General features: G+C 40.0%; 1 protein-coding gene across 3 annotated transcripts in view; it reads right to left on the bottom strand.

Annotated features, from left to right (window-relative positions):
* ABCB4 (ATP binding cassette subfamily B member 4) overlaps positions 1-22,624 on the bottom strand; it is a 101,290-nt gene that overhangs the window by 19,675 nt on the left and 58,991 nt on the right. For 2 of the 3 annotated variants that reach the window (XR_009185839.2, XM_004478096.5), the window contains exons 16-21: positions 18,758-18,934; positions 15,906-16,052; positions 14,131-14,235; positions 12,731-12,808; positions 10,304-10,387; positions 8,308-8,511 (exon numbers count right to left, since the gene is read on the bottom strand). Coding sequence is in view for 2 of the 3 variants with exons in the window: in XM_004478096.5 (XP_004478153.1) it covers positions 8,308-8,511; positions 10,304-10,387; positions 12,731-12,808; positions 14,131-14,235; positions 15,906-16,052; positions 18,758-18,934 (795 nt within the window). In the remaining variant the exon portion in view is untranslated. The remainder of the gene's footprint in view (positions 1-8,307; positions 8,512-10,303; positions 10,388-12,730; positions 12,809-14,130; positions 14,236-15,905; positions 16,053-18,757; positions 18,935-22,624) is intronic. The other variant, XM_071215185.1, reaches the window with a different exon arrangement.

Raw genomic sequence — 22,624 nt, 5'->3', positions numbered from 1 at the left:
GGTTTTTGTTTTGTTTGCTTGTTTTGTTTGCCATACTGCTCAATTCCCACTGTCCTATTCCTACCAAACTTCTGACAATTTTTAGTGTTGTTCACCATTTTTAATAGAGTTGACTCCTTTATCTTAACTAGATGCAAGATATTTTTTCATGTTACTAGCTTAAGAAAAATTTATTTTCATTCTATCTAATTTTTTCTTCTGAAATGTGTAAAGTAAAGGGGTTCCAATTGTGTTGTTTGTCTTTTTGTTGTTAAGTTGAAAGATTTCTTTATATATTCTGGATATTAAACCTTACCCAATATGTAGATTCCAAATATTTTCTCCCATTGTGTAGGTGGTTGTTTACTTTCATGATAAAGTCTTTTGAGGCAGAAAAGTTTTATTTTGATGAGGTTCATTTATCTATTTGTTTTTCGTTTGTTGCTTGTGCTTTAGATATAAAGTCTAAGAAACCATTGCCTAATACAAGGTCCTGAAAATGCTCCTTGAAATTTTCTTCTAGGAATTTGACAGTTCTGATTCTTATATTTAAAATGTGATCCATTTTTAGTTGATTTTTGTATAAGGTGTGAAGTATGGGTCCTTCTTCAACTTTTGCAAATGGAGATCCAGTTTTCCCATCACCATTTTTTTAATAATTTCTCTCCCCTTCCCCCCGCCCCAGTTGTGTGTTCTCTGTGTCCTTTGCTGCATGTTCTTCTTTGTCTGCTTCTGTTGCTGTCAGCGGCACGGGAATCTGTGTTTCTTTTTGTTGCATCATCTTGTTGTGTCAGCTCTCTTTGTGCGGTGCCATTCCTGGGCAGGCTGCACTTTCTTTCACGCTGGGCGGCTCTCCTTACGGGACACACTCTTTGCACGTGGGGCTCCCTTACATGGGGACACCCCTGCGTGGCACGACACTGCTTGCGTGCATCAGCACTGCACGTGAGCCAGCTCCACACAGGTTAAGGAGGCCCAGTGTTTGAACCGCAGACCTCCCATGTGGTAGACGGACACCCTATCTACTGGGGCAAGTCCGCTTCCCGCCCATCACCATTTTTTGAAGATACTATTCTCTCCCAATTGAGTGGACTTGGCACTCTTGTCAAAAACCAGGTGGCCATACATATGAGGGTTGATTTTTGAGCTCTCATTTCAATTCCATTGGTCTATATATCTGTCCTTGTGCCAGTACCATGCTGTTTTGATTAATGAGCATTGTAATAAGTTTTAAGATCAAGAAGTGTGAGCCCTGCAACTTCATTCCGTTCCATATAAATTTGATGGTTAGCTTTTCCATTTGTACAAACATGGTTATTGGAATTTTGAGTGGGATGTCATTGAATCTGTAAACGGCTTTGGGTAGAAGTGACATCTTAATATTTAGTTTTTCAATCCATGAACACAGAATGGTCTTCCATTTATTTAGGTATTCTTTGATTTCTTTTATCAGTATTCTGTAGTTTTCTGCCTACAAGTCCTTTACACCCTTGTTTAGATTTATTCCTAGATAATTGATTCCTTTAGTTGCTATTGTAAATGGAATTTTTTCCTGATTTCTTCTTCTGATTGTTCATTGATTGTATATAGAAAAAAACTGATTTTTGGGTGTTGCTTTTGTACCCTGCCATTTTGCTGAATTCATTTATTAGCTCTAGGTGCTTTTCTATAGATTTTTTGGAATTTTACTCTATATAAGATCATGTTATCCACAAATAATGAAAGTTTTACTTCTTCCTTTACTATTTGGATACCTTTTGTTTCTTTATCTCACCTAACTGCTCTGGCTAGAACTTGCAATACAATGTTGAATAACAATGGTGACTATGGGCATCCTTGTCTTGTTCCTGATCCTAGAGGAAAAGCATTCAGTCTTTCACCATTAAATAATGACGTTAGCTCTAGGTTTTTCCTATATGCCCTTTATTTTATTTTATTTTTTTTTAAAGACTTATTTCTCTCCCCTTCCCAACCCCTGTTGTCCACTCTCTGTGTCCACTCATTGTGTGTTCTTCTGCATCATTTGCATTATCCAGTGGCACTGGCAAACAGAGTCTCTTTTTTGTTGTGTCATCTTGCTGCGTCAGCTCTCTGTTTGTGCAGCACCACTCCTGGGCAGTCTGAGCTTTTTTCACGCGAGGCAGCTCTCTTTGCTGGACGTACTCCTTGCATGTGGGGCACCCCTACATGGGGGCGCCCCTGCATAGCACAGTACTCCTTGTGCACAGCAGCGCTGCACGTGGGCCAGCTTACCACATGGAGCAGGAGGCCCTGGGGATCGAACCCTGGACCCTCCATATGGTAGACAGTCGCTCTATCAGTTTAGCCACATCCACTTCCCCCTATATGCCCTTTATCATGTTGAGGAAGTTTCCTTTTACTGCTAGTTTTCTCAGTTTTTTGTTTTGTTATGTTTCGAATCAAGAAAGGGTGCTGGTTTTTGTCAAATGCCTTTTCTGCATCAGTAGACAATCCACGTACATTTTTTTTCTTCATTTTGTTAATGTAGTGTATTACATTAATTGATTTTCTTATATAGAACACCCTTGTATACCTGGGGATAAATCCCACTTGATTGTGGTGTATAATTCTTTTAATGTGCTGTTGGATTTGGTTTCCTACTATTTGTTGAGGACTGTAGTATCATTATCTGGCTTTGGTATGAGGGTGGTGATGGCTTCATGGAAAGAATTAGGGAGTGTTCCCTCCTATTCCTCGTCTTCAATTATTTGGAAGAAATTGAGCAGGATTGGAGTCAATTCTTCTTGTAATGATTTGTAAAATGTCCCCATGAACCCATCTGATCCTGAGCTGTTCTTTGTTGGGAGATTTTTTAATTACAAAACTTTCAGTCTCTTTACAAGTAATTTGTTTGCTGAAATCTTCTATTTCTTCTTGAGTCAGTGTAATTTGTGTGTTTATAAGAATTTGTCCATTTTATCTAGTTTATCTAATTTGCTGCCATACAATTATTCATAATATCCTCCTACAGTTCTTTTTATTTCAGTGGGTTCAGTAATAATGTCTCCCATTTCGTTTCTGATTTTAGTTATGTCCTCTCTCATCTTTCTTTTTTGTCAGTCTAGCAAAAGGTTTGTCAATTTCCTTGATCTTTTCAAAGAACCTTCTTTTGGTTTTGTTGATTCTATTGTTTCTTATTCTCTGCTTCATTTATCTCTGTTCTAATCTTTGTTATTTCCTTCCCTCTGTTTGCTCTGGGTTTAGTTTGCTCTTCTTTTCCCTAGTTCCTTCCGCTTTTGAGGTTAGGTTTCTGATTTGAGATCTTTCTTCTTTTTTAATGTAAGCATTTAGAGCTATAAGTTTCCCTCTTGTCACTGCCTTTGCTGTATACTCTAAGTTTTGGGATGTTGTATTTTATCATTTTCATTCACCTCAAGATATTGCCTAAGTTTCCTTGTGATTTCCTTTTTAACCCATTGGTTGTATAAGAGTACATTGTTTAATTTCCATATATTTGTTAATTTTCCATTTCTTTCTCTTTTTTATTTCTAGCTTCATTCCTTTGTGGTCAAAGAAAATACATTGTAAGATTTCAGTATTTTTTAATTTATTGAGACTTATTTTGTGACCTAGTATATGGTCTATCTTGGAGAAAGATCCAAGTGCACTTGAGAAGAATGTTTATTCTGTTGTCATCAGGTGAAGTGTTCTATATATATATCTGTTACGTCTAGTTGACTTAAGAGTGTTGTTCAAGTCTTATATTTCCTTATTGACCTTCTGTCTAGCTGTTCTATACATTATTGAAAGGGTATATTAAAGTCTCTTACTATTAATGTAGAAGTGTCATTTTCTCCCTTCAAATCTTTCAGTTTTGCTTCATATATTTTGGGGTTCTACTGTTAAGTGCATATATTTATAATTGTTATATCTTCTGGTGGAACTGACCCCTTTGTCAATATATAATGACCATCTTTGCCCATCATAATTGTTTTTACTTAAAGCTCTATTTTATCTGATATTTCTATAGTTACCCCAGTTCTCTTTTGGTTACCACTGCATGGTATATATTTTTTTCCATCCTTTCACTTTCATCCTACTTGTTTCTTTGAATTTAAGGTGAATCTCTTGCCGACAGCATATAGTTTGGATCATGAATTTTTATGAATTCTGCCGATATCTGCCTTTTGACAGAGAGTTGAATCCATTTACATTTAAATTGACTACTGATAGTGCTTGACTTTCTTCTGCCATTTTGCTATTTATTCTTTGTAAATTGTATACCTTTGTTGTCCTTCAATTCTTCAACTACTTGACTACTTTTATATTTATTTGACTTTTTGTGTTATATCATATTGAGTGCCTTCTCTTTTCCATCTGGTTTATAGTTCTCAAGTATTTTCCTTGGGGCTACCATGGGGTTAATATAGAATACTCATAATTGGTTTGATACCAACTTGACTTCAATATCATGCACATACATTTTTCCTATACCGCTCTGTTCCCCCACCTTTTCTTGTACTTGTTACTAATTATATCTCTGTGCTTTGTACGTCCAGAACCACCAATTTATCATTACTTTTTATGCATTTGTATTTTAGCATCTATAAGAAGTACGAAGTGGAGTTACATTTAAAAAAATACAGTACAATAGTACTGGCATGTATAATTTCTCAAACGGTACCTTTACCAGAGGCCTTTATTTCTTATGTCATTTTGAACTACTGTGTAGCAATGTCTCCTATCAGACTGAAGAACTCCCTTTTGCATTGTTCGTAGGGCAGATTTAATGGTGGTGAACTTCCTTTTTTAAATCTGGGAATGTCTTAATTGCTCCAGTCTTTTTTTTTTTTTAAGATTTTTAATTTATTTCTCTCCCCTTCCCCACTACCCCCCCCCCCCACAGTTGTCTGCTCTCTGTGTTCATTCACTGTGTGTTCTTCTGTGTCCACTTGTATTCTTGTCAGCAGCACCAGAAATCTGTATCTCTTTTTGTTGCATCATCTTGCTGCCTCAGCTCTCCGTGTGTGCAGCACCACTCCTGGGCAGGCTGCACTTTTTTTGCACTGGGCGGCTCTCCTTAAGGGGCACATTCCTTGTGCACAGGGCTCCCCCATGCGGGGGACACCCCTGCATGGCAGGGCACTTCTTACGCACATCAGCACTGCACATGGGCCAGCTATCACACAGGTCAGGAGGCCCTGGGTTTGAACCATGGACCTCCCATGTGGTAGGCAGACACTCTATCCATTGAGCCAAATCCGCTTTCCACTTCCCTCGTTTTTGAAAGAAAATCTCTGCAGATATAAAATTCTTAGTTGGTAGTTTTCCTTCACCCACTGCCTCCTTGCCTTTATGGTATCTGTTGAGTAATCAGAACTTAATCTAATTGGCATTCACTTGTGCCTTACACATTTCTTTTCTCTTGCACTGTCAGAACTCTGTCCTTGTCCTTTGCATTCAACAGTTTGATCGATACATAACAAGAGGGAAGCGGATTTGGCTCAACTGATAGAGCATCCCCCTACCACATGGGAGGTCCAGGGTTCAAACCCAGGGCCTCCTGACCCATGTGGTGAGCTGGCCCACATGCAGTGCTGATGTGCACAAGGAGTGCGATGTCATACAGGGTGTCCCCCACGTAGGGGAGCCCCGTATGCAAGAAGTGCGCCCCATAAGGAGAGCCGCCCAGTGTGAAAAAAGTGCAGCCTGCCCAGAAGTGGCGCCACACACACAGAGAACTGATGCAGCAAGATGACACAACAAAAAGAGACACAGATTCCTGGTGCTGCTGACAAGAACAGAAGCAGACACAGAAGAACATACAGCGAAGGGACACAGAGAGCAGACAACTGGGGGAGTGGAAGGGGAGAAAAATGAAATAAAAAATGAATCTTAAAAAAAAATACATAACGGGGTATGTTGTTCTTCATGTTTATCCTGTTTGGTATCCTCTGGGCTTCTTGGAAGTACATATGCACATTTTTTGCTAAGTGTGGAAAGTTCTCTGTGATTATTTCTTTGAATGTTTCTTCTGCCCCTTTCTTTCTTCTCCTTCTTCGACTCCCATAATGTGTATTGGTATTCTTGATGGTATCTCAAAGGTCCCATAGGCTGTTTTCTTTTTATAAAATTATTTTTCTATCTGTTTCTTATTCTGACTCATTTCAATTTTCTTATCTTTCTTCTGCCAGCTTCAATCTGCTGTTCAAAACCCTCCTTGGTATTTTGGTATTTTTTCATTTCCGTTATTATGGTCTTCAATTCTAGTAGTTACATTTGGTTCCTTTAAAAACAATTTCCATCTCTATAATAAGATTCTCATGTTGCTCATTCATTGTTGTACTATTAACCTTTAGTTTTTTCTCTTTATTTCCCTTCATCTCCTTGAGCATTTTTCAGATCATTTTTTAAGTCTTTGGTATCTCTACTGTCTGTTGTTCTTCACTGGTGTTTTCTAGGTTTTTATACTCTTCCTTTGGATGGGCCATCATTTCCTATTTCTTTGTTTTGTAATCTTTTGTTGCACACTGAACATGTTCATATTTTAGAATGTTAACTCTGGGGTTTATTCTCTTTAATGTCTGTTTTTTGATTTTTTAAGCAGCTGGTGATATGACTGAGATTTTCTTGTGTGTCAGCCCTCCTATCAGGAAGGTCTGCCCAAGGGGAATGCAAAGTGCAGGGTCCTCCCTGTTTTTCTCAGACTGTTGTTTTGTCCTGAGCTTTGCTTGCTTGCTGCTTTGGAGTTTCCCTGTTTATAGGAGTTTTAATGCACCCTCTACTTTCCAGGAGACAGGCCTATTCCCAAGATCTTGCAGTTGTTTAAAGCAGGTAAGTCTTTGTCCCAGTCTATACACCTCAATTGTTTCTTCAATTCCTTTGGTTGTCTCAAGCTGCTTTTGTTTGGAGGGCAAATTCTGGGTGGGTGCCATGCCAGAGAGGAGTTTCCAAAGTCAATGTTTCACAGCTGGAACAAGGCCAGGGACCCAAGATAAGGGTACAGACCAGCCTCTAACTGCCTTGAGGAGAGGATCAGTAAGGGTGCCAGCAGCTTCTTTCAGGTGTCTCCAAAGCTGCACTTTCTTGACCCATCCACTTTCTTCATCTCTCCCTGCAGCTCTGCAGAAGCATAGTGTCTTAAGGCTCCTCAGCCACATTTGCCTGGAGGCTCATTGGAATAATGACCGCACTCAAAGCAGGGCTCCAGCTATCTGAAGTAGCTAATCAAAAGTCCTGACCAGAGAGCAAGTATAGCTCAGTGGTTAAGCACCTGCTTCCCATATGTGAGATCCTGGGTTCAATCCCCAGCACCTCCAAATTAATTAATTGACTAATAGCATCCAAGTGTATTAAAGAACAGGAGAAGAATCATTAAAAAAAAAAAAGCCCTCATCTGTGAGCAACCTATTCACACTCCTGATCTTGGGGAAATGGCATATTATGTCCCTTTCTGACACCAGTGAGCTAGCTAGTGGCCAGAAACCACTGAGGCCTGCTGCAAGAGTAGGAAATAGGCACCAGTAACCACTGTGCAGAGAGAGCAATTTACCGGTCTTTACTGTAATTTACAACCTTTTCTTTATGCTCTTTCCTGGATCCTCTATAGTATTCCTTCTGGACTCCAGAGTTTTGAAATTGTTTATTCAGATAATTCCTGCCTGTTTAATAGTTATTCTGGTGGTCTACTGAATCCTAGAGCTTCCTACTCTACCATCTTCTCACAATCCTCTCCCTACTTTCAACTTTTATTTTAGCCTCAGGTCCCTCATTTGTAAAATTGGGGTAATAGTACCTGCTGGATACTGTTGTGAGGATTTAATGAATTGGTGCATATAAATACTTAGCACAATAATTACACACTGTAAGCACTCAAATAAATGTATGAATGTTAGCCCAATTGCCAGTATAATTAAAACCATAAACTTCTACCTGTTGACTACATACCTTAATTATAGCAATCACAGCTAAGAAGAAAAGAACTCTTAAATACTGGCAAGTGTCCTACCTTGAAAAATTCACTAGTTCTCTGGCTTAAACTCTCAACTGTAAAATAGGGGTGACATCTGTCCTAATAATTGCATATGAATGCCCTTTGAAAAACTGGATGAAATGCACTTAGAAAAATCAGAAGTTCTTATAATAACCATGTAAAGTGCTTTCTGTGGGATAAAAGCTTTGTACTAATAATTTCATTTGCAAAATCTACCCATTATTAATTAATACATAAAAATATTTCCTGCACAATGTTCATAATGATTGTGGTAAGCACATTTCATTATTAAAACGTGCATCTATGAAAAAATAATTCAAATAAAACACATCTGAAAACAATACTTACACTAACTGATGCCTTATTTGACCTACCTTTCCAGCAGTTTCTAGTTCTTTTTTATCTCTTTTCGCATTTCCAGACAACATGTTCATTTCAACAATTCCTGCTATAGCAATAATTGGAACAACTGATAACAACAATAGGGTTAATTGCCAACCGTAGACAAATGATATGATAATACCGGTTCCGAGGTTAGCTGTGTTCTGTGCAATTAAAGCCAACCTCGTTCCTGAGGCCTGGAAAAGAAAAAGAATAGAGCAGTTGTGTTTTAAGCTCCATATCCATTAGCTGCAGCCCCAGGCTTCTTGGTCAGAATCATGAGAGTGTTTTGTGCCTGCCCTAGCCTTGGCTCACTTTCATTTCAATAAACCCAGGGACCTGCCTTTACCTTTGGTGCTCTTAGCTCATGATGCCCTGGCAGGCATTTTTTTTGTTATGGCTTTGATTTTCATACCTCTCCTGCCCACATGAATTTTTAAAAATTACATAATCAAGTAATTAATCAACTGTTCTACTTTGTGGATAGACTTTGGGGCAGACGTAGTTTTCCGTGAAGACAACATTTAAAGAGGAAACAAACCCCATGGCATGCTGGTAAAATTTTTTTTTAAGATTATTTATTTAAATCTTCCCCTCCCCCATTGTCTGTTCTCTGTGTCCATTTGCTGCGTGTTCTTGTTTTTGTCCGCTTCTGCACGGGAATCTGTGTTTCTTTTTGTTGCGTCATCTTGTGTGTCAGCTCTCCGTGTGTGCGACGCCATTCTTGGGCAGGCTGCACTTTCTTTCACTCTGGGTGGCTCTTCTTACAGGGCGCACTCCTTGCGCGTGGGGCTCCCCTATGCAGGGGACACCCCTGCATGGCAGGGCACTCCTTGCGCGCATCAGCACTGCGTGTGGGCCACCTCCACACGGTCAAGGAGGCCCCAGGTTTGAACTGCTAACCTCCCATGTGGTAGGACACCCTATCCACTGGGCCGCTTCCCATGCTGGTAATTTTAAAGACCTTTGGCTTCAAATGCAGTAGAGAGATGGGGAAACAGACTTGGCCCAGTGGTTAGGGCATCCGTCTACCACATGGGAGGTCCGCGGTTCAAACCCCGGGCCTCCTTGACCCATGTGGAGCTGGCCCATGCGCAGTGCTGATGCGTGCAAGGAGTGCCGCCCCACGCAGGGGTGTCCCCCGCGTAGGGGAGCCCCACACACAAGGAGTGCACCCGTAAGGAGAGCCGCCCAGCATGAAAGAAAGTGCAGCCTGCCCAGGAATGGCGCCCCCCACACTTCCCATGCCACTGACGACAACAGAAGCGGACAAAGAAACAAGACGTAGCAAAGAGACACAGAGAACAGACAACCGGGGGAGGGGAGGATTTAAATAAATAAATAAATCTTTAAAAAAAAAAATGCAGTAGAGAGAAACCAACCAAGAGACCAGCCACCATAAGCCTACATAAAGATTAAGTACTCTTTATACGACTAATAAAACAAGGGCTGTTGTGATGGAGATTGCAGTCATATCTCCAGCACCACTCTCCCCATCCTCCTTTGTATGGGAGCAGTGAACTTCAGGGACACGGATCTCAGCTCCAGGGTTCAAAACCTAAACCAGTCGGTGTCAGTGCCCAGCATTCCCCTAAAAACAACTCTTGAGTCAGGATTGGGAAAGTGACTCAAGTTGGCCCAATTCGGATTTGAGGGAAGGATTTTTGTTTGGCAGCTGAGGTACAGTTGTGTTTTCTCTGCCTGGATGGGAACAATGAAGCTTGTGACTCTGATTATTACTGGTGGCCATCTTATGACCACGAGCCTTAGGATAAAGCCAATGCTGAGGATGGAAAGCTACTCAGAGCCTCAGAGACAGAAGGAATTTGGGTCCCTGATGACACTTTTGAGTCAATGGATCAATTAACTCTGAAGTCTAACCTTCCAGTTATTGTTTAGGCCAGTTTGAGTGGGGTTTTCTGTTATTTCCAGCTGCAAACATCTTAACTGAGACAGCTATGCCATATGTTTACTCAAAATCATACATACTCCTTGGACTTGGGAAGCATCAGTTGCAAGTCTTGTAGAAAGTGCACCAGTACTGTTTTTATGATCATCAAACCAGCTCATGTCCTGTGGCACAAAATACACCTTTAAATTAGTTCAAAATTAAAACGAAACAGGTGAAACATAACAAACAAAAAATCGAAAGAAGCGACCCAAAGCTTCAGTGCTAAGGAAATATCTACACTTAATTTGGATTTTGGAGTTTAGGGAGACCTAAACTCCAATATCTCTTGCCATTTAAGTTGTATGCATAAAAGTTGCATCTTTGTCATTAAAGTTATATACAGAGAAGCTCAATCACTTGAACCACACTGATGTGCCTCAAGCAACTGGGCTTCTGTCTACCATTTGGGATGAGCTGGGTTTGATTCCCGGATCCTCCTGCCAAAGGCAAGCCCGTGCAGCGAGCAATGCAGCAAGATGGTGACACAGCAAAAGAGAGTTGCAGGGGAAAGTCAAGGCCAGACACAAAAGAAACCAAGAACTGAGGTGGTGCTGAGGTGGTATAAGCAACAAGGAACCTCTCTCCCACATTGGAGGTTCCCAGGATCGAATCCTATTGAAGCCTAGAGGAGAAAACAAGAAGACAGAAGAAACAGACACAGAAGATCACACAAGGAATGGATACAGACAGCAAAACAGCAGGGTTGGGGGGAGGGGGAGAAAAAGTTTTTAAAAAATAAAGAACTTTCTTAAAAAAAGAAGGTGTATACAAGACATTCTTTTGTTCTTTGTAAAGAAAACAAAGCATGGTGACTACACACACCCTCAGAGTCCACCAGGACCCAAGCTCCTGTACTGCCTGCTGCATCACAGATCTGGGCAGGCAGGAGGGTTCAGCCAGACTGCACTTGAGCTCCCTGCTAGCTTCACCTGAGGTTTTGAGGACATGTGGGCTGTTGAGAATTGAACCATGTCCCCCATAAAGTCATGTTCAAGTCCTACACCCTGGTCCTGTGGGTGTTAACCCATTTGTTTGGGTATGAACACATTTGTGTACAGGATCTCCAAAGATCATATTTATTATATATGGGGCTAAACTGAATCAGGGTGGACCTTACTCTATGTGACTGGAGTCCTTATCAGTAGAGGAAATTTGGACTCAGTTAGTCAGTAGGAGCCAAAAATAGGAGCCAGAAGTCAGAAGCAAGAAACCAGAAAAGAGGCAGATCGCCATGTGGCAGAAGCACCCCAAGGATTGCAGCAAGCAGGCATCAGGCCTCTACAGACTATGAGAGAAAGCATAGCCCATAGACACCTCAATTTTGGACCTAGAGCATCTAAACTGTGAACCAATAAATTCTTGTTGTTTAAGCTAACCAGTGTGTGTGGTATATGTTATATCAGCCCTGACAAACTATGACAGTTTTGGACATTCCATTCCACCACTCATCACAATTTCCACTACAGGCACTTCTGTGCAGAAACAGTGTGGACTCTCATAAAAGGGAAAAAGTTCAGAGGTGGGGGAGCTGGGCTGAGCATGGCTTTTTCCTGTAACCTCTGGACAGGAGAAAAAAAGTCTGATTTCTCACTAAGCTTTTGTTTGTTTTGTTTTGCAAGGGTCAAAAGAGAGAGTATCTTAGATTCTATTTTAGTTATAAGCTACTCATCCATAGCATCTTTTTCTTTTATATGAAATCATTTTCTCTACATACAACAGTTTAAAAGGATCTTTAAAAAGTTTGTAAACTCAGACTTTGATCAAAATGTAATACACTATGTGTCCTTTTATGAACAGTAACTTAATCAGTTCTTGTCACCTGGATGGATTATATTCTGACCCTCTCTCAGGCCCTCTCTAAAACAGAAAACTCATGTTTGCACTTTTCCCCACATATTCTGCTCTAGACTGTGGACTTTCCCAAGGGGGCAGAAAATGCATGATATAGCTCTGGGTACCAGCACAACTTCTGATACATAGTAGGTAATAACTGAATGAATTAACTAGTGAATTAATGGGAAAAGAAAGCTCAAGTAACATAGAGACAAAGCTCAATTACCAACATGTGGGAAAACCTACAGTTAGTATGGGCAATCGTGGGGCATGAATGTTATCAACCACCTTTTCTTGGTTTCCTTTAAAGGCATCTCAAGTCTGTGCCAGAGCAGAGGAGAGATATAGCCCCTTAAAATGACAATATCCTCATGAATAGTGATAGTTGCAAAATAAGCCAAAACAGTCACCAAAATGAAACCAAAACCCATGAAACCATGAGTGGTCCTTGGATACTGAAGGACCAGGACAATTTGCAAGAGCCTGACCAGGTCTAGCATGAACATCCTGAGCGGGGGATGGAATAAGAGGGGATGGGTGGAATACAGGAATCATAGCACATCAAAAAGAACAGGAGGAGGCGTCAAATGAAAGAAATCTGAGAAACAGAAGGCATTCCCCAGTGCACACACCTGTCTCAGCATTGCTTTAAAAGCCATTGACCGAAGCCTTGTGGTGAGGATCTCTCCTGCCTTCCCAAACGTGAAGCCCTGGTTAAGAAGAAAGCCTGTTGTCCTTTTTGACCATCAGTACTATTCACACACAAGTGTATGTAAACACATTGATTTTTATATTATTCATACGTTAAATAATCAGATATTCACATCACAGGGGTCTCGGATCAAATATGAATTCAAAGTCCCACCTTAAAATTCATGTATGCTTAAGGCATTAGTATGAAATAGAGTCATAAGATGGAAGGGAATTTTGAAAATGTTCTGTCGTGGCTTCTGATCCTTTCTAAATAGATTTATTTTTTTAAACTTTCAAGAATAATATCTTAGTGAGAAGGATACTGGTATTCAGTTACAATATTCAATGTGCTCATAGTACTTTAAATAAAACAGTTGAAAATGGATGCAAGAAAACTACCCAGGAATACCTTGCGGCGCATGATTTATGGGGAGGGAGGATGTCTGCTAGCAAGAAGCTCCACAGGAGCTGTTTCCCTGTCTTAGTCCCACCTGCCCTCAGATTTGTGATCAGCAAGGCTAACCCTTGCTGATTCTGGGTTCTGGGGATGGGCAGAGGCCTCCGGCCACCTGTGAGTGTTGGTTTAGGCATGTGTATTACTCTTGGGGGAGCACATGGCAGACCTCTTTCCCAAGCCAGGAGGATCTGTGGTCAGTGCCCAGGCGGCCCTGCCTCAGGTGCCCCTTGTCCAGGCCTGTACTGCCCTTATCTCCCTCTTTCCTTTGGCGGCAGTTTGCTCAAGAGTCACAAGGGCATCACAGCCTTACCCATTGGCACACTGATCCTGCAGCCCCAGCAGCACGTTTCTCTAATTAGTTCCACTCCCTGACACACCCGGGCTTGGGGCTGGATCAGCTCGTTCAGTGGCTACTAGCAAGGCAATGATTTCTCAATAACAATCTTGGCTTCCTTCCATCATTGTTTCAGCAATGATAAGAGAGAAGCATAGCTAGGCAATGACTTGGAAATATTATTTTGCCGCTGAATGGATTGTATTTGAAAGGCTTGTATGGTACTCACTGGGTAACACACAAGACAAGAGACAAGAGAAACTTTTATAAACTCTCGGTAGAAAAGTACAATTAGAGCATAATGGGAACTCAAGTCTCTTTTTTCTCTTGGTAATGAATGTTCGTTAAGGGCAAACTTGTAACACAATATAATTTAGGAGACAGGAAAGCCACAGTTCCTGCCCCTAAGGAACCTGTCGTCTAAAATAGCCTGTGTGCCAATCTCATTTGCACTGCATTTCGGTCTAAGGTTTTGGAGCTCCATTTGGTTTTAATTAAGTTCTCTAACTGAATATAGACTTGATAAAAGGGCAACTCATGGTACCCACCTGAAGGAAGAAAGTGAAAAAAGAAATAATTCCCAGACCTAAAAAAAGTAATGAGATCGTGTTGCACTTCTGCTGTTTCACTTCATCATCCCCTGGTCCGAAAATCTACAAAAGAACATTTTAAATACCCACTTGGATTACATGATCCTTGTTTGTTCCTCCCACAAATAATGCCTTGAATATCGCATTGTAAAAACTAGGCTTGGATGTGGTTTTTACGTGGCTGATGCATTGTGTAAGGATGGTGGGCGGGAGCACATTTGCGTCTTTCTTCCTCTTCTTCGGCACTGGCTCTTCCCTCTGCCTGAACTGTTCTTTGCCCTGCTCCCACCCCTCTAGCCCTCCCCACCAGTTCTGTCCACGGCCTCCCTGGCTATGCTATCTGAAAGAGCACCTCGTCTCCAGTCACTTCATGCCCTACCCTCCTTTTAAATCCCTTGTTAACCCTCCACACAATTATTTGGTTTTTGTTTCGCTGTGTGTATTGTGTCTGCCCCCACAGAAAGCTCGAGGACGGCACTTGGGTTATTTTGTTTACTGCTGTCTCTCCAGGGCCTGGAGCTGGGACTGACTGGCATATAGGAGATGTCCCCCAAATATAGCCCACATAGCTCTTGAATGGCAGGAGTTCTGGGGATGATTTTATTTTGTAATTTCTTAGAGGGTCCTTTCTAATCTTTTTGTTGTTGTTGTTGGCTTGTGGTTTTAATGGTACATCAATGTCCAATGTCACAAGAATGATAAACTCAACATGATGGAGAATAATTATTCATCTTTAGCAAGGAAGTCTTTCCAATAATGTTAGAGATTGTCTAGGGTGATTATACAATATAAATGCTGAGTTATATGGAGCCTTAGATATTTCTGATCATATCCTATAATATCTCTCAAAGAATTTTATGATTGGATACCATGAGTTTTCTTCTTAGTCTCAGGCTCTCTGGGCATTGCAAAGGTTGTAAAATAGTGATAGTGGCTAACACTTTTTAAATATTTACTGTTATACAATTACTCTCTAACTCATTTACTCCTCAGCAATCCCATGAGTATTAAGTCCTCTGCGTACCTCTGAGGTATAGGTACAACTATTTATAGATGAAGAAACTGAAGTACAGAGAGGGAAAGCATTTTGCCCAACTTTGCATAGCTGCTGAATGGCAAGGTCAGCCTGCCTCTTAATCACTATTAACTTTTCTTCCTTCATCCCCTCCCCCACCTTCCTTTGAGACTTGTACCAGCTCCTCTCCACAAACAGGATGGGATCATTGCCTGATAGCAGTGTCAGCTAAATGAAGAGAGCTGCTGATTAGACTATCATCTTTGCTTATTTTACATTTTATAATTTCATTGGTATTATGACTTGGAGTGATTTGAAAGATTACTTTTCCTTCACAGCTTTTTTTTTTTTTTTTTTTTTGAGGCACTGGGGTTGGGGATTGAACCTGGGACCTTGCATGTGGGAAGACGGTGCTCTACCACTGAGCCACATCAGCTACCCTGAGTTGGATTTTTCATTTGTTTGCTTGTTGTTGTTGTTGTTGTTGTTGTTTAAGGAGACACTGAGAACCGAACCCAGGAAAAGTGGACACTCAACCGCTTAAGCCACATCCACTCCCCTCACAGCTATCTTGACAAGGGAATTAGGGACTCTGGCTTCGTTTAATCAGGTGCTACTTTGCCCCATTTGGGAATAAATCACAGAGTGGATCTAGCTGGCAAGAAGCAGTTGATGAAGTGATTCACATCAAATGGTCATCTGATGTTTTCCAACTTACCGCTAATATCTCTGAGAATATGACTGAAAATGCTGGCTGAAGTGCCCCATTGACAATGGCACATACCGTTCCCACCACAAAGTAGGGCCATTCTGTTTTATTCAGTTTCAGAACCTTCAGAAAAGACACTGGTGGCACATCTGTATTCTAGAATATATAAATATCAGGCCAAACTGGTGAAAACACAAAAATTACCAGAGTGTACATACAGAAAAGATACAGCCACTGCTTTCAAGGAGCTTGCAAATTAGATACAGAGAATGACCTTTTTATAGTGAACTACTAGAGAGTGGGACAGTATATTACAAAATGTGATGGTGCCCACAGATTGCACAGCATGAGCTGAATATGAATTGTTCACCCAAGAAGCAGTCTCCATAGTGTGATCAGCCCAACTCTAGCTTCAGCAGATTGAGAGGTAGCAGGATCTGGGTAAAATATACCAGAATTCAACTCCACAGCTCTGTATTTTATATAACTGTATGTCAATATGGCAGACAGGCTGCACCACAGGAGCTGAGCTGTACTTTTTCTCAGATCTAATGATCTGATTAGTCTCTCCCATAGGGATGATGTTGGGATCAAATGACACAATTGAATGGCACAATACACATGTATAACTGGATAGATATTTTGAAAAGTGCAGGATACCACTATTAACCAGAGAATATGGGCCTGGTCCCCTCATCCCCAGAACCCTGTCCAGTGCTGCCTTCTCTGAGAAATGTCCCCAATTCCCCAAACCAAGTTAATTGTGTCCCTTTTGTTCTGCCACTGTTCCCTGTGCAGACTTCTCTTATTTTGGATCTTAGCTTGTTTTGTGATTTTTTTTCTTGCATGTCTCCTCTTCTAGTGTGTGAGCTTTCTAAAGGGGAGGACTGTATCTTTATATCCCTAGAAACTAGTCCAATGCCTAGCACATATCAGATTCTCAGTCAATTTTGAACTAAATATCTGATCAAGTAGGAAGGATTTAGGTGGCATAAAGAAAACTATTCTGACTATAGAAGCAGTTTAACATTAAACTAGATACAAAAAGTGACTATGGAATCCTTTTCCTTATGGTCTGTTAAATAAATTATAGTTAGGTCTTTAGGAAAGAGAAAGAACATAGGAATAGGTTCTACCCAGCCCTTTTCTTTCAACCCACCTGTTTTCTCTATATTTTAGGTTTTTTCCCCCTGTAGTTCAGGGGTTCTGAACCTTTTTTGTTACATGGACCCCTTTGCCAGTCAGGTGAAAACCACAGACCCCTTACTATTAATAAGTCCACACTATACTGTATATTATTTAATAAATAATCACAACTGCACCAACACGTTCCCACAAGAATAATGTTTTTTTAAAATTTCAATTCAAGTTTATGGACCCCTTGTTAAGAACCCCTGCTCTAGTTAATACTAATAAAAATATTTCCTCTAGTCTCCATCCTGCTAAATGATCCCTTTCCTCAGCTTGCTGCTCTTCAATGCAGACATACAGGTCTTCCCTCCAATCAGACTTAATTTCTCCCACACACTGTTTATCTCTCTAGGACTGTACTCATACCAATTTCGTTGATTGTAGCATTACCTGCTACCCCTCCTTCTTTGTGAGTTCCTCTAAAATACTAGACTTTAAAGATTTAGCAGGCTAATCCTCCAAATAAAGTGAGGAAATGAAAATTGGATGATTTCATAGCCAAAAAGGGGAAAATTGTTCATTTTAATGATGATGATGCACCTCCACAGTGGTACAATTGTTATTCATCTTCCTTTTAAATATACCAAGATTAAGACCTCTAAGAAAGCACTTGTAATTTTTTAAATAAAATGATTTTAATATTCTGGACAGACAAAAACAGATGCAATGGAGTCTTAGTAGGATCAGTTTCTTCAGGCCAGCATAAGAATAAAAATAAAAGCCTTTATCAACAAGTAACATAAAAATGTATTCTAAAATCATTTCCTGAAATAAGAAAATGTATCCTTTTATCAGAATGAATTCCCTTTTTATAATTTTTTTAAAAACTTGAATTAATAATACCCCAAAGCTTCAGGTTAGAAATGTCAAGGAATGTACAGTTTTGCTATTTTGGCCATTTCCTCCCTATTTCTTAGTAATAGAATATCAATTTAATTCAGAATGGCAATGCATATAGCAAAAAGATTCAATTTCCACCTTGCCTTGGGTAGCTAGTTGGAGCCATGTGATTAAGTTATGATGGGTAATGTATAAGTAAAATATTATGTGGGAATTCTGGGAAAGCTCTTTGTTTCTTCCTGCTGCCTGGGACATGGATGTGATGGCTGGAGCTTCAGGGGCCAAAACAGTTCATGAAGTGCTCTTGAGGATGGAAAAGATTTGCCAGGATTGTGAGGGTCAAAGTGAAAGGTACCAGAATCTATGGTAACTGTGGATCATCGTTCTAGCCCTGGGTTTTTCACCTCTAAGATTCTTACAGGTGAATGAGAAACTGAAACTCCTAATTTGCTTAAACTGATGATTTTCCTATTATAGGCAAACAAACATAATCCTGTTTAATAGAGTATGTGAATAGCAGGATATCTTACTTTGGACAAGCCTAATTTCTATCTGGATCTCAAAGATAATTATAATATTTCCTTTTAATATTAAGCATCCAAGACACAAAGACTACATTTTTGGATCTATTTTTCATTTTCTACTGGGCATCCTTTTCAATTGGAATCGATTCCAATGCACTCTCAGATAAATTTAAAATATGAAATTTCCTTTTATTAAGGTAAGTACGGCTCATAGTAAGAATCATCTGTACCTGCAAAATACTTGGAAGGCCAAGAATTTCACCAACAAAACTATAAAGTAAAGAATTTAAGAGAAAGATAACTTACAAGTTCATTGCTTTCCACATCAAGGCCATTCTGATGCATTCGTGAATTTCTAAGACTTTTACGAGTTGAATTCCTAAATATGCGAGATTTCCAGCCATTTGGGGCCATACCAGTGGCAGCCATTTCATCATGTAGATCAACTTCAGGTTCTTCTGACTGGATCTGGTTTCCTGATGTCTGAAAGAAGAAGTGTTAAATTGTGTGTATGTCACGGTGGATGTAGCCTCCAAGTTTAGAACCAGAAAGCAATTTAGAGTATTACATGTGTCGAGACTTTTAGACCCATAACAGCTTTTTAATCAAGGTTAGCTGGAAAACTGTAAAGAATTTTATCAACACACATAAGTAAAAACTATTAAAAATGACAGGAAGTAACAAATATACCACACTAATGAAAGATGTTGTTAATGTGGGGAAATGTGGGAGGGGAAAGGGTGGGGCATATTGGAATAGCCTATCTTTTTTCTGTAACATTTATGTAATCTAAAGATTCTTTAAAAATTAAAATTAAAAATTAAAAAAATTTTATAAAGTAAAATCTATTTTTCAAAGAAAAAATAAAGTAATTTCTAATAAAAAATGACAGGGAAGTTAAATTCAATTTGAGTAATATGAGAATTGGGGTATAAGAGTTTTTTCTGAAAATTTAAAGACAATTCTTTCATCATTCAGCAAGTATGTAGTAATTTCCTCAATATACAAGAATCACAAACAAGGAAAGCTAAGTCAAAGGTCCTGATCACAATGCACGGGAAGCGTGTGGAGTTGGCCCATGTGCAGTGCTGATGCACGCAAGGAGTGCCGCGCCACACAAGGGTGTCCCCCGCGTGGGGGAGCCCCACGCGCAAGGAGTGCGCCCATGAGGAGAGCCGCCCAGCACGAAAGAAAGTGCAGCCTGCCCAGGAATGGCGCCGCCCACACTTCCCGTGCCGCTGACAACAACAGAAGCGGACAAAGAAACAAGACGCAGCAAATAGACACCAAGAACAGACAACTGGGGGAGGAGGGGAAATTAAATAAATAAATAAATCTTAAAAAAAACAAAACAAAAAACAATGCACGGGAAGCAATAAAGCTGTTTCCCTCAGATTGGCTGAGTGTGATCATCTTCCTCTTTCCTTACAGTCCTGCTCAGACTTGCACTTCACCTGAGGGGATCCAACATGCTGGCTCAGTCTCGATGCCAGCTCTGAGATCATTTCTCTCCTTAACTGAGGTTAATTTAAGGACTTCTAGCTCACTGCCTGGTGAAGGAACATCAGGCAAACCTTACCAGGGTCAGACTTTGGGCCGTGTTCCCCATTTGCTTCTACCAGATCTAAGTGCACATCTTAATGCTTTCTCCAGGACCTCAGCCCTTGCATTAATGTCTTCCTCTTGCTCTTACCTTTCAGATCCTGTTCCCTACCCTCCCTTCCCCCAAAAACAACCGGATGGCTGGTGCCTTATGTGTCTTGATCATTGCATTTTTCACTGTCTGATCATATCTTTCCAGTTGTGCTTTCAACACCTAGCAGAATATTGCCCCTGAGCCGATGTATTGCCTTGAAACACATTGCAATGATATGTTCTGCTTGGTGGACTTCCTTACAGTGCCCAAAACTGGGAACTTTTTTCTACCATATCTTCACCTAAAACCAACCTGGCTAAAGATTTAGTCTTGTGACTGATCCTCTGCCTTTCCACTTCCATCCACTCCCACACTGCTACCGGATTAATTTTCCTACAGGGCAGCTCTGCTCAAATCATGCCCTGGCTCAAAATTTTCCACAGCTTCCCACCACCTGCTCAAGCCTGGCTCCCCTCACAATCTAGCTCATGTCCAGTCATACTGAACTACCTCATGTAAATGTCTCCACTTACCTTTTCTTCCTTTTGTAATCTTATCCATGTTATCAAGCAGTTCATCTCACCAGACAGCTCTTCCAATAAACCTATTCCAATTTTAGCCTTCTTCTATGAGCAAATGAGCATCACCTCGCTCATTTCCATGCCTTACATAAAACATTCTTTCAGTTTGTGTTGGGTGCTGCATTTGAGAGGTCATTGGACCTCAAATGTTTTTTATATTTATATATATCTATATATATAAATATAAATGTTTTTTATATTTTTAAACCAACAGCCCTCATTTCTTATGCCCAAATACATTTCAGTGGATTCAAAAATTTAATTGTGAAAAGTAAAAAAATGCTGAAAGTAATGGAAGAATATTCTTTCTAAGAACAATCCCAAATCCTCCATGATGACGTGGAGGAATATTACCTATGCTATTAAAGCTTCTTTATGCCTCCCGACCAGTCAACAAAGTGAAATTGAAAGGAACAAAGCAGAAAAGATATTTTTTGTACATTTAGAAGAAGAGCTTATTTCTTTTTATGCAAAGCGTGCTTATAAATGAATAAGAATATTATGGACAAACTATCAGAAAAATGGCCTAATACAAGAAAAATACTTTCACGGAGGAAAAAACACAAATAACAAATAAACATGTGAAAAGATGTTCAATCTCATGAATATTTAAATTTAAAGGTACTGTTTAGTTCCTTTCAACGAGCAACTATGAAAAATAAATACTAAATGGCTTTCAGGAATTTTCTCTAGGGGGTTGGAATATAGGGAACTTTTGTATTGCTAAGGTATATTTTAGTTATGTTTAGGTTTTTAGAAACAATGCATTACATTACAATCAGAAAAAAATAAATATACAGTTAAAGGAAACAACTAAGTCAACATTCTACCTACTGGAGAAGCACTGATCACTCTACTTAAAAACAAAACTGAGACAAAAGTTGTAACAGGTTGTTTCATGGGGTTTAAGGGAAAGGAAGTTTCATTAGCTTGAGCATTTAGTGAACCCTTAGGTTCACTGTACTTCTTTCCGCCATTTTTCAACAAATAAGTGGGGGGGGCAAAACCCAAATAAGATGTTGGAAATGTGGGGGTACCAAGGTGGATTAGTTCAAAGGGCCTAAGAACCATAGAATGCTGGAGCTGGTGCAAAGGCCAGAAGTCATCTTAGCCCAAGCTCTAGCTCATTTCACAAGTGAGGATACCAAAACCCAATTTGGTTAGATGACTCCCCCAAAGCCAGTGCTTAGTTAATGACAGCCCCTTTCTGTCATACCAAGTCACTGTTCAACCTTCAATTTTACAACCGTTCCTAAAAAAGAAAGCTTAGGGAATATGATATAGGTCAGCGCTATCTGTATCCTTTTGGCAGAATCCCAGCCTAAGTCTTGATTGAGGTGGAAGGTCCTTTTCTAATAGGTCAGCCAAGTGAGAAAGTGGTCAACTCACTTTAGAACCCATCATGTCAAGGGCAATGATAGATCCCTTTGTAGCCAGGCCATATGAAAGCAACTGGCAAAACACTAATGATTGATCACCCCTGACTGGAGCATTTCCCTGGGAAATGCAAGTCTGAGATCAAGAAATTTCTATCATTTCATTTGATATTTTCACTTTGGGGAATTTGCAAATTTCAGTAACTACCATTTATCATGCATCTATTTTGTGTCAGATGCTTATTTCTTTTTATTAATAACAGATTTATTGGGATATAATTCATCAATCAGTAAATTCACCCTTTTAAAATATACACTTGAGTGGTTTTTTTAGTATATGCAGGTGCTTATTTCTTAATCCTATAACAACCTTGTTGGGCACTGAATCAAAGTTCAAGACATGTTCAAGTCCTAACCCCTGGTCCTGTGGGGGTGAACGTATTTGTAAATAGCATCTTTGGAGATCTTATTTAGATGAGGCCAAATTGAATCAGGAGTGTAGAGAGCCACTTGCTGTGAAACCTAACCACAGCCCTCTGCAACATGGCAGAGTTCACAAATCTGCTCTGTCACTTCCTTA

The sequence above is a fragment of the Dasypus novemcinctus genome, chromosome 5 (genome assembly GCF_030445035.2).
Source record: "Dasypus novemcinctus isolate mDasNov1 chromosome 5, mDasNov1.1.hap2, whole genome shotgun sequence".
Taxonomy (NCBI): Eukaryota; Metazoa; Chordata; class Mammalia; order Cingulata; family Dasypodidae; genus Dasypus; species Dasypus novemcinctus.
Note: the sequence above shows the minus strand (reverse complement) of the source record. Positions and strands in the feature narration are given on the sequence as shown.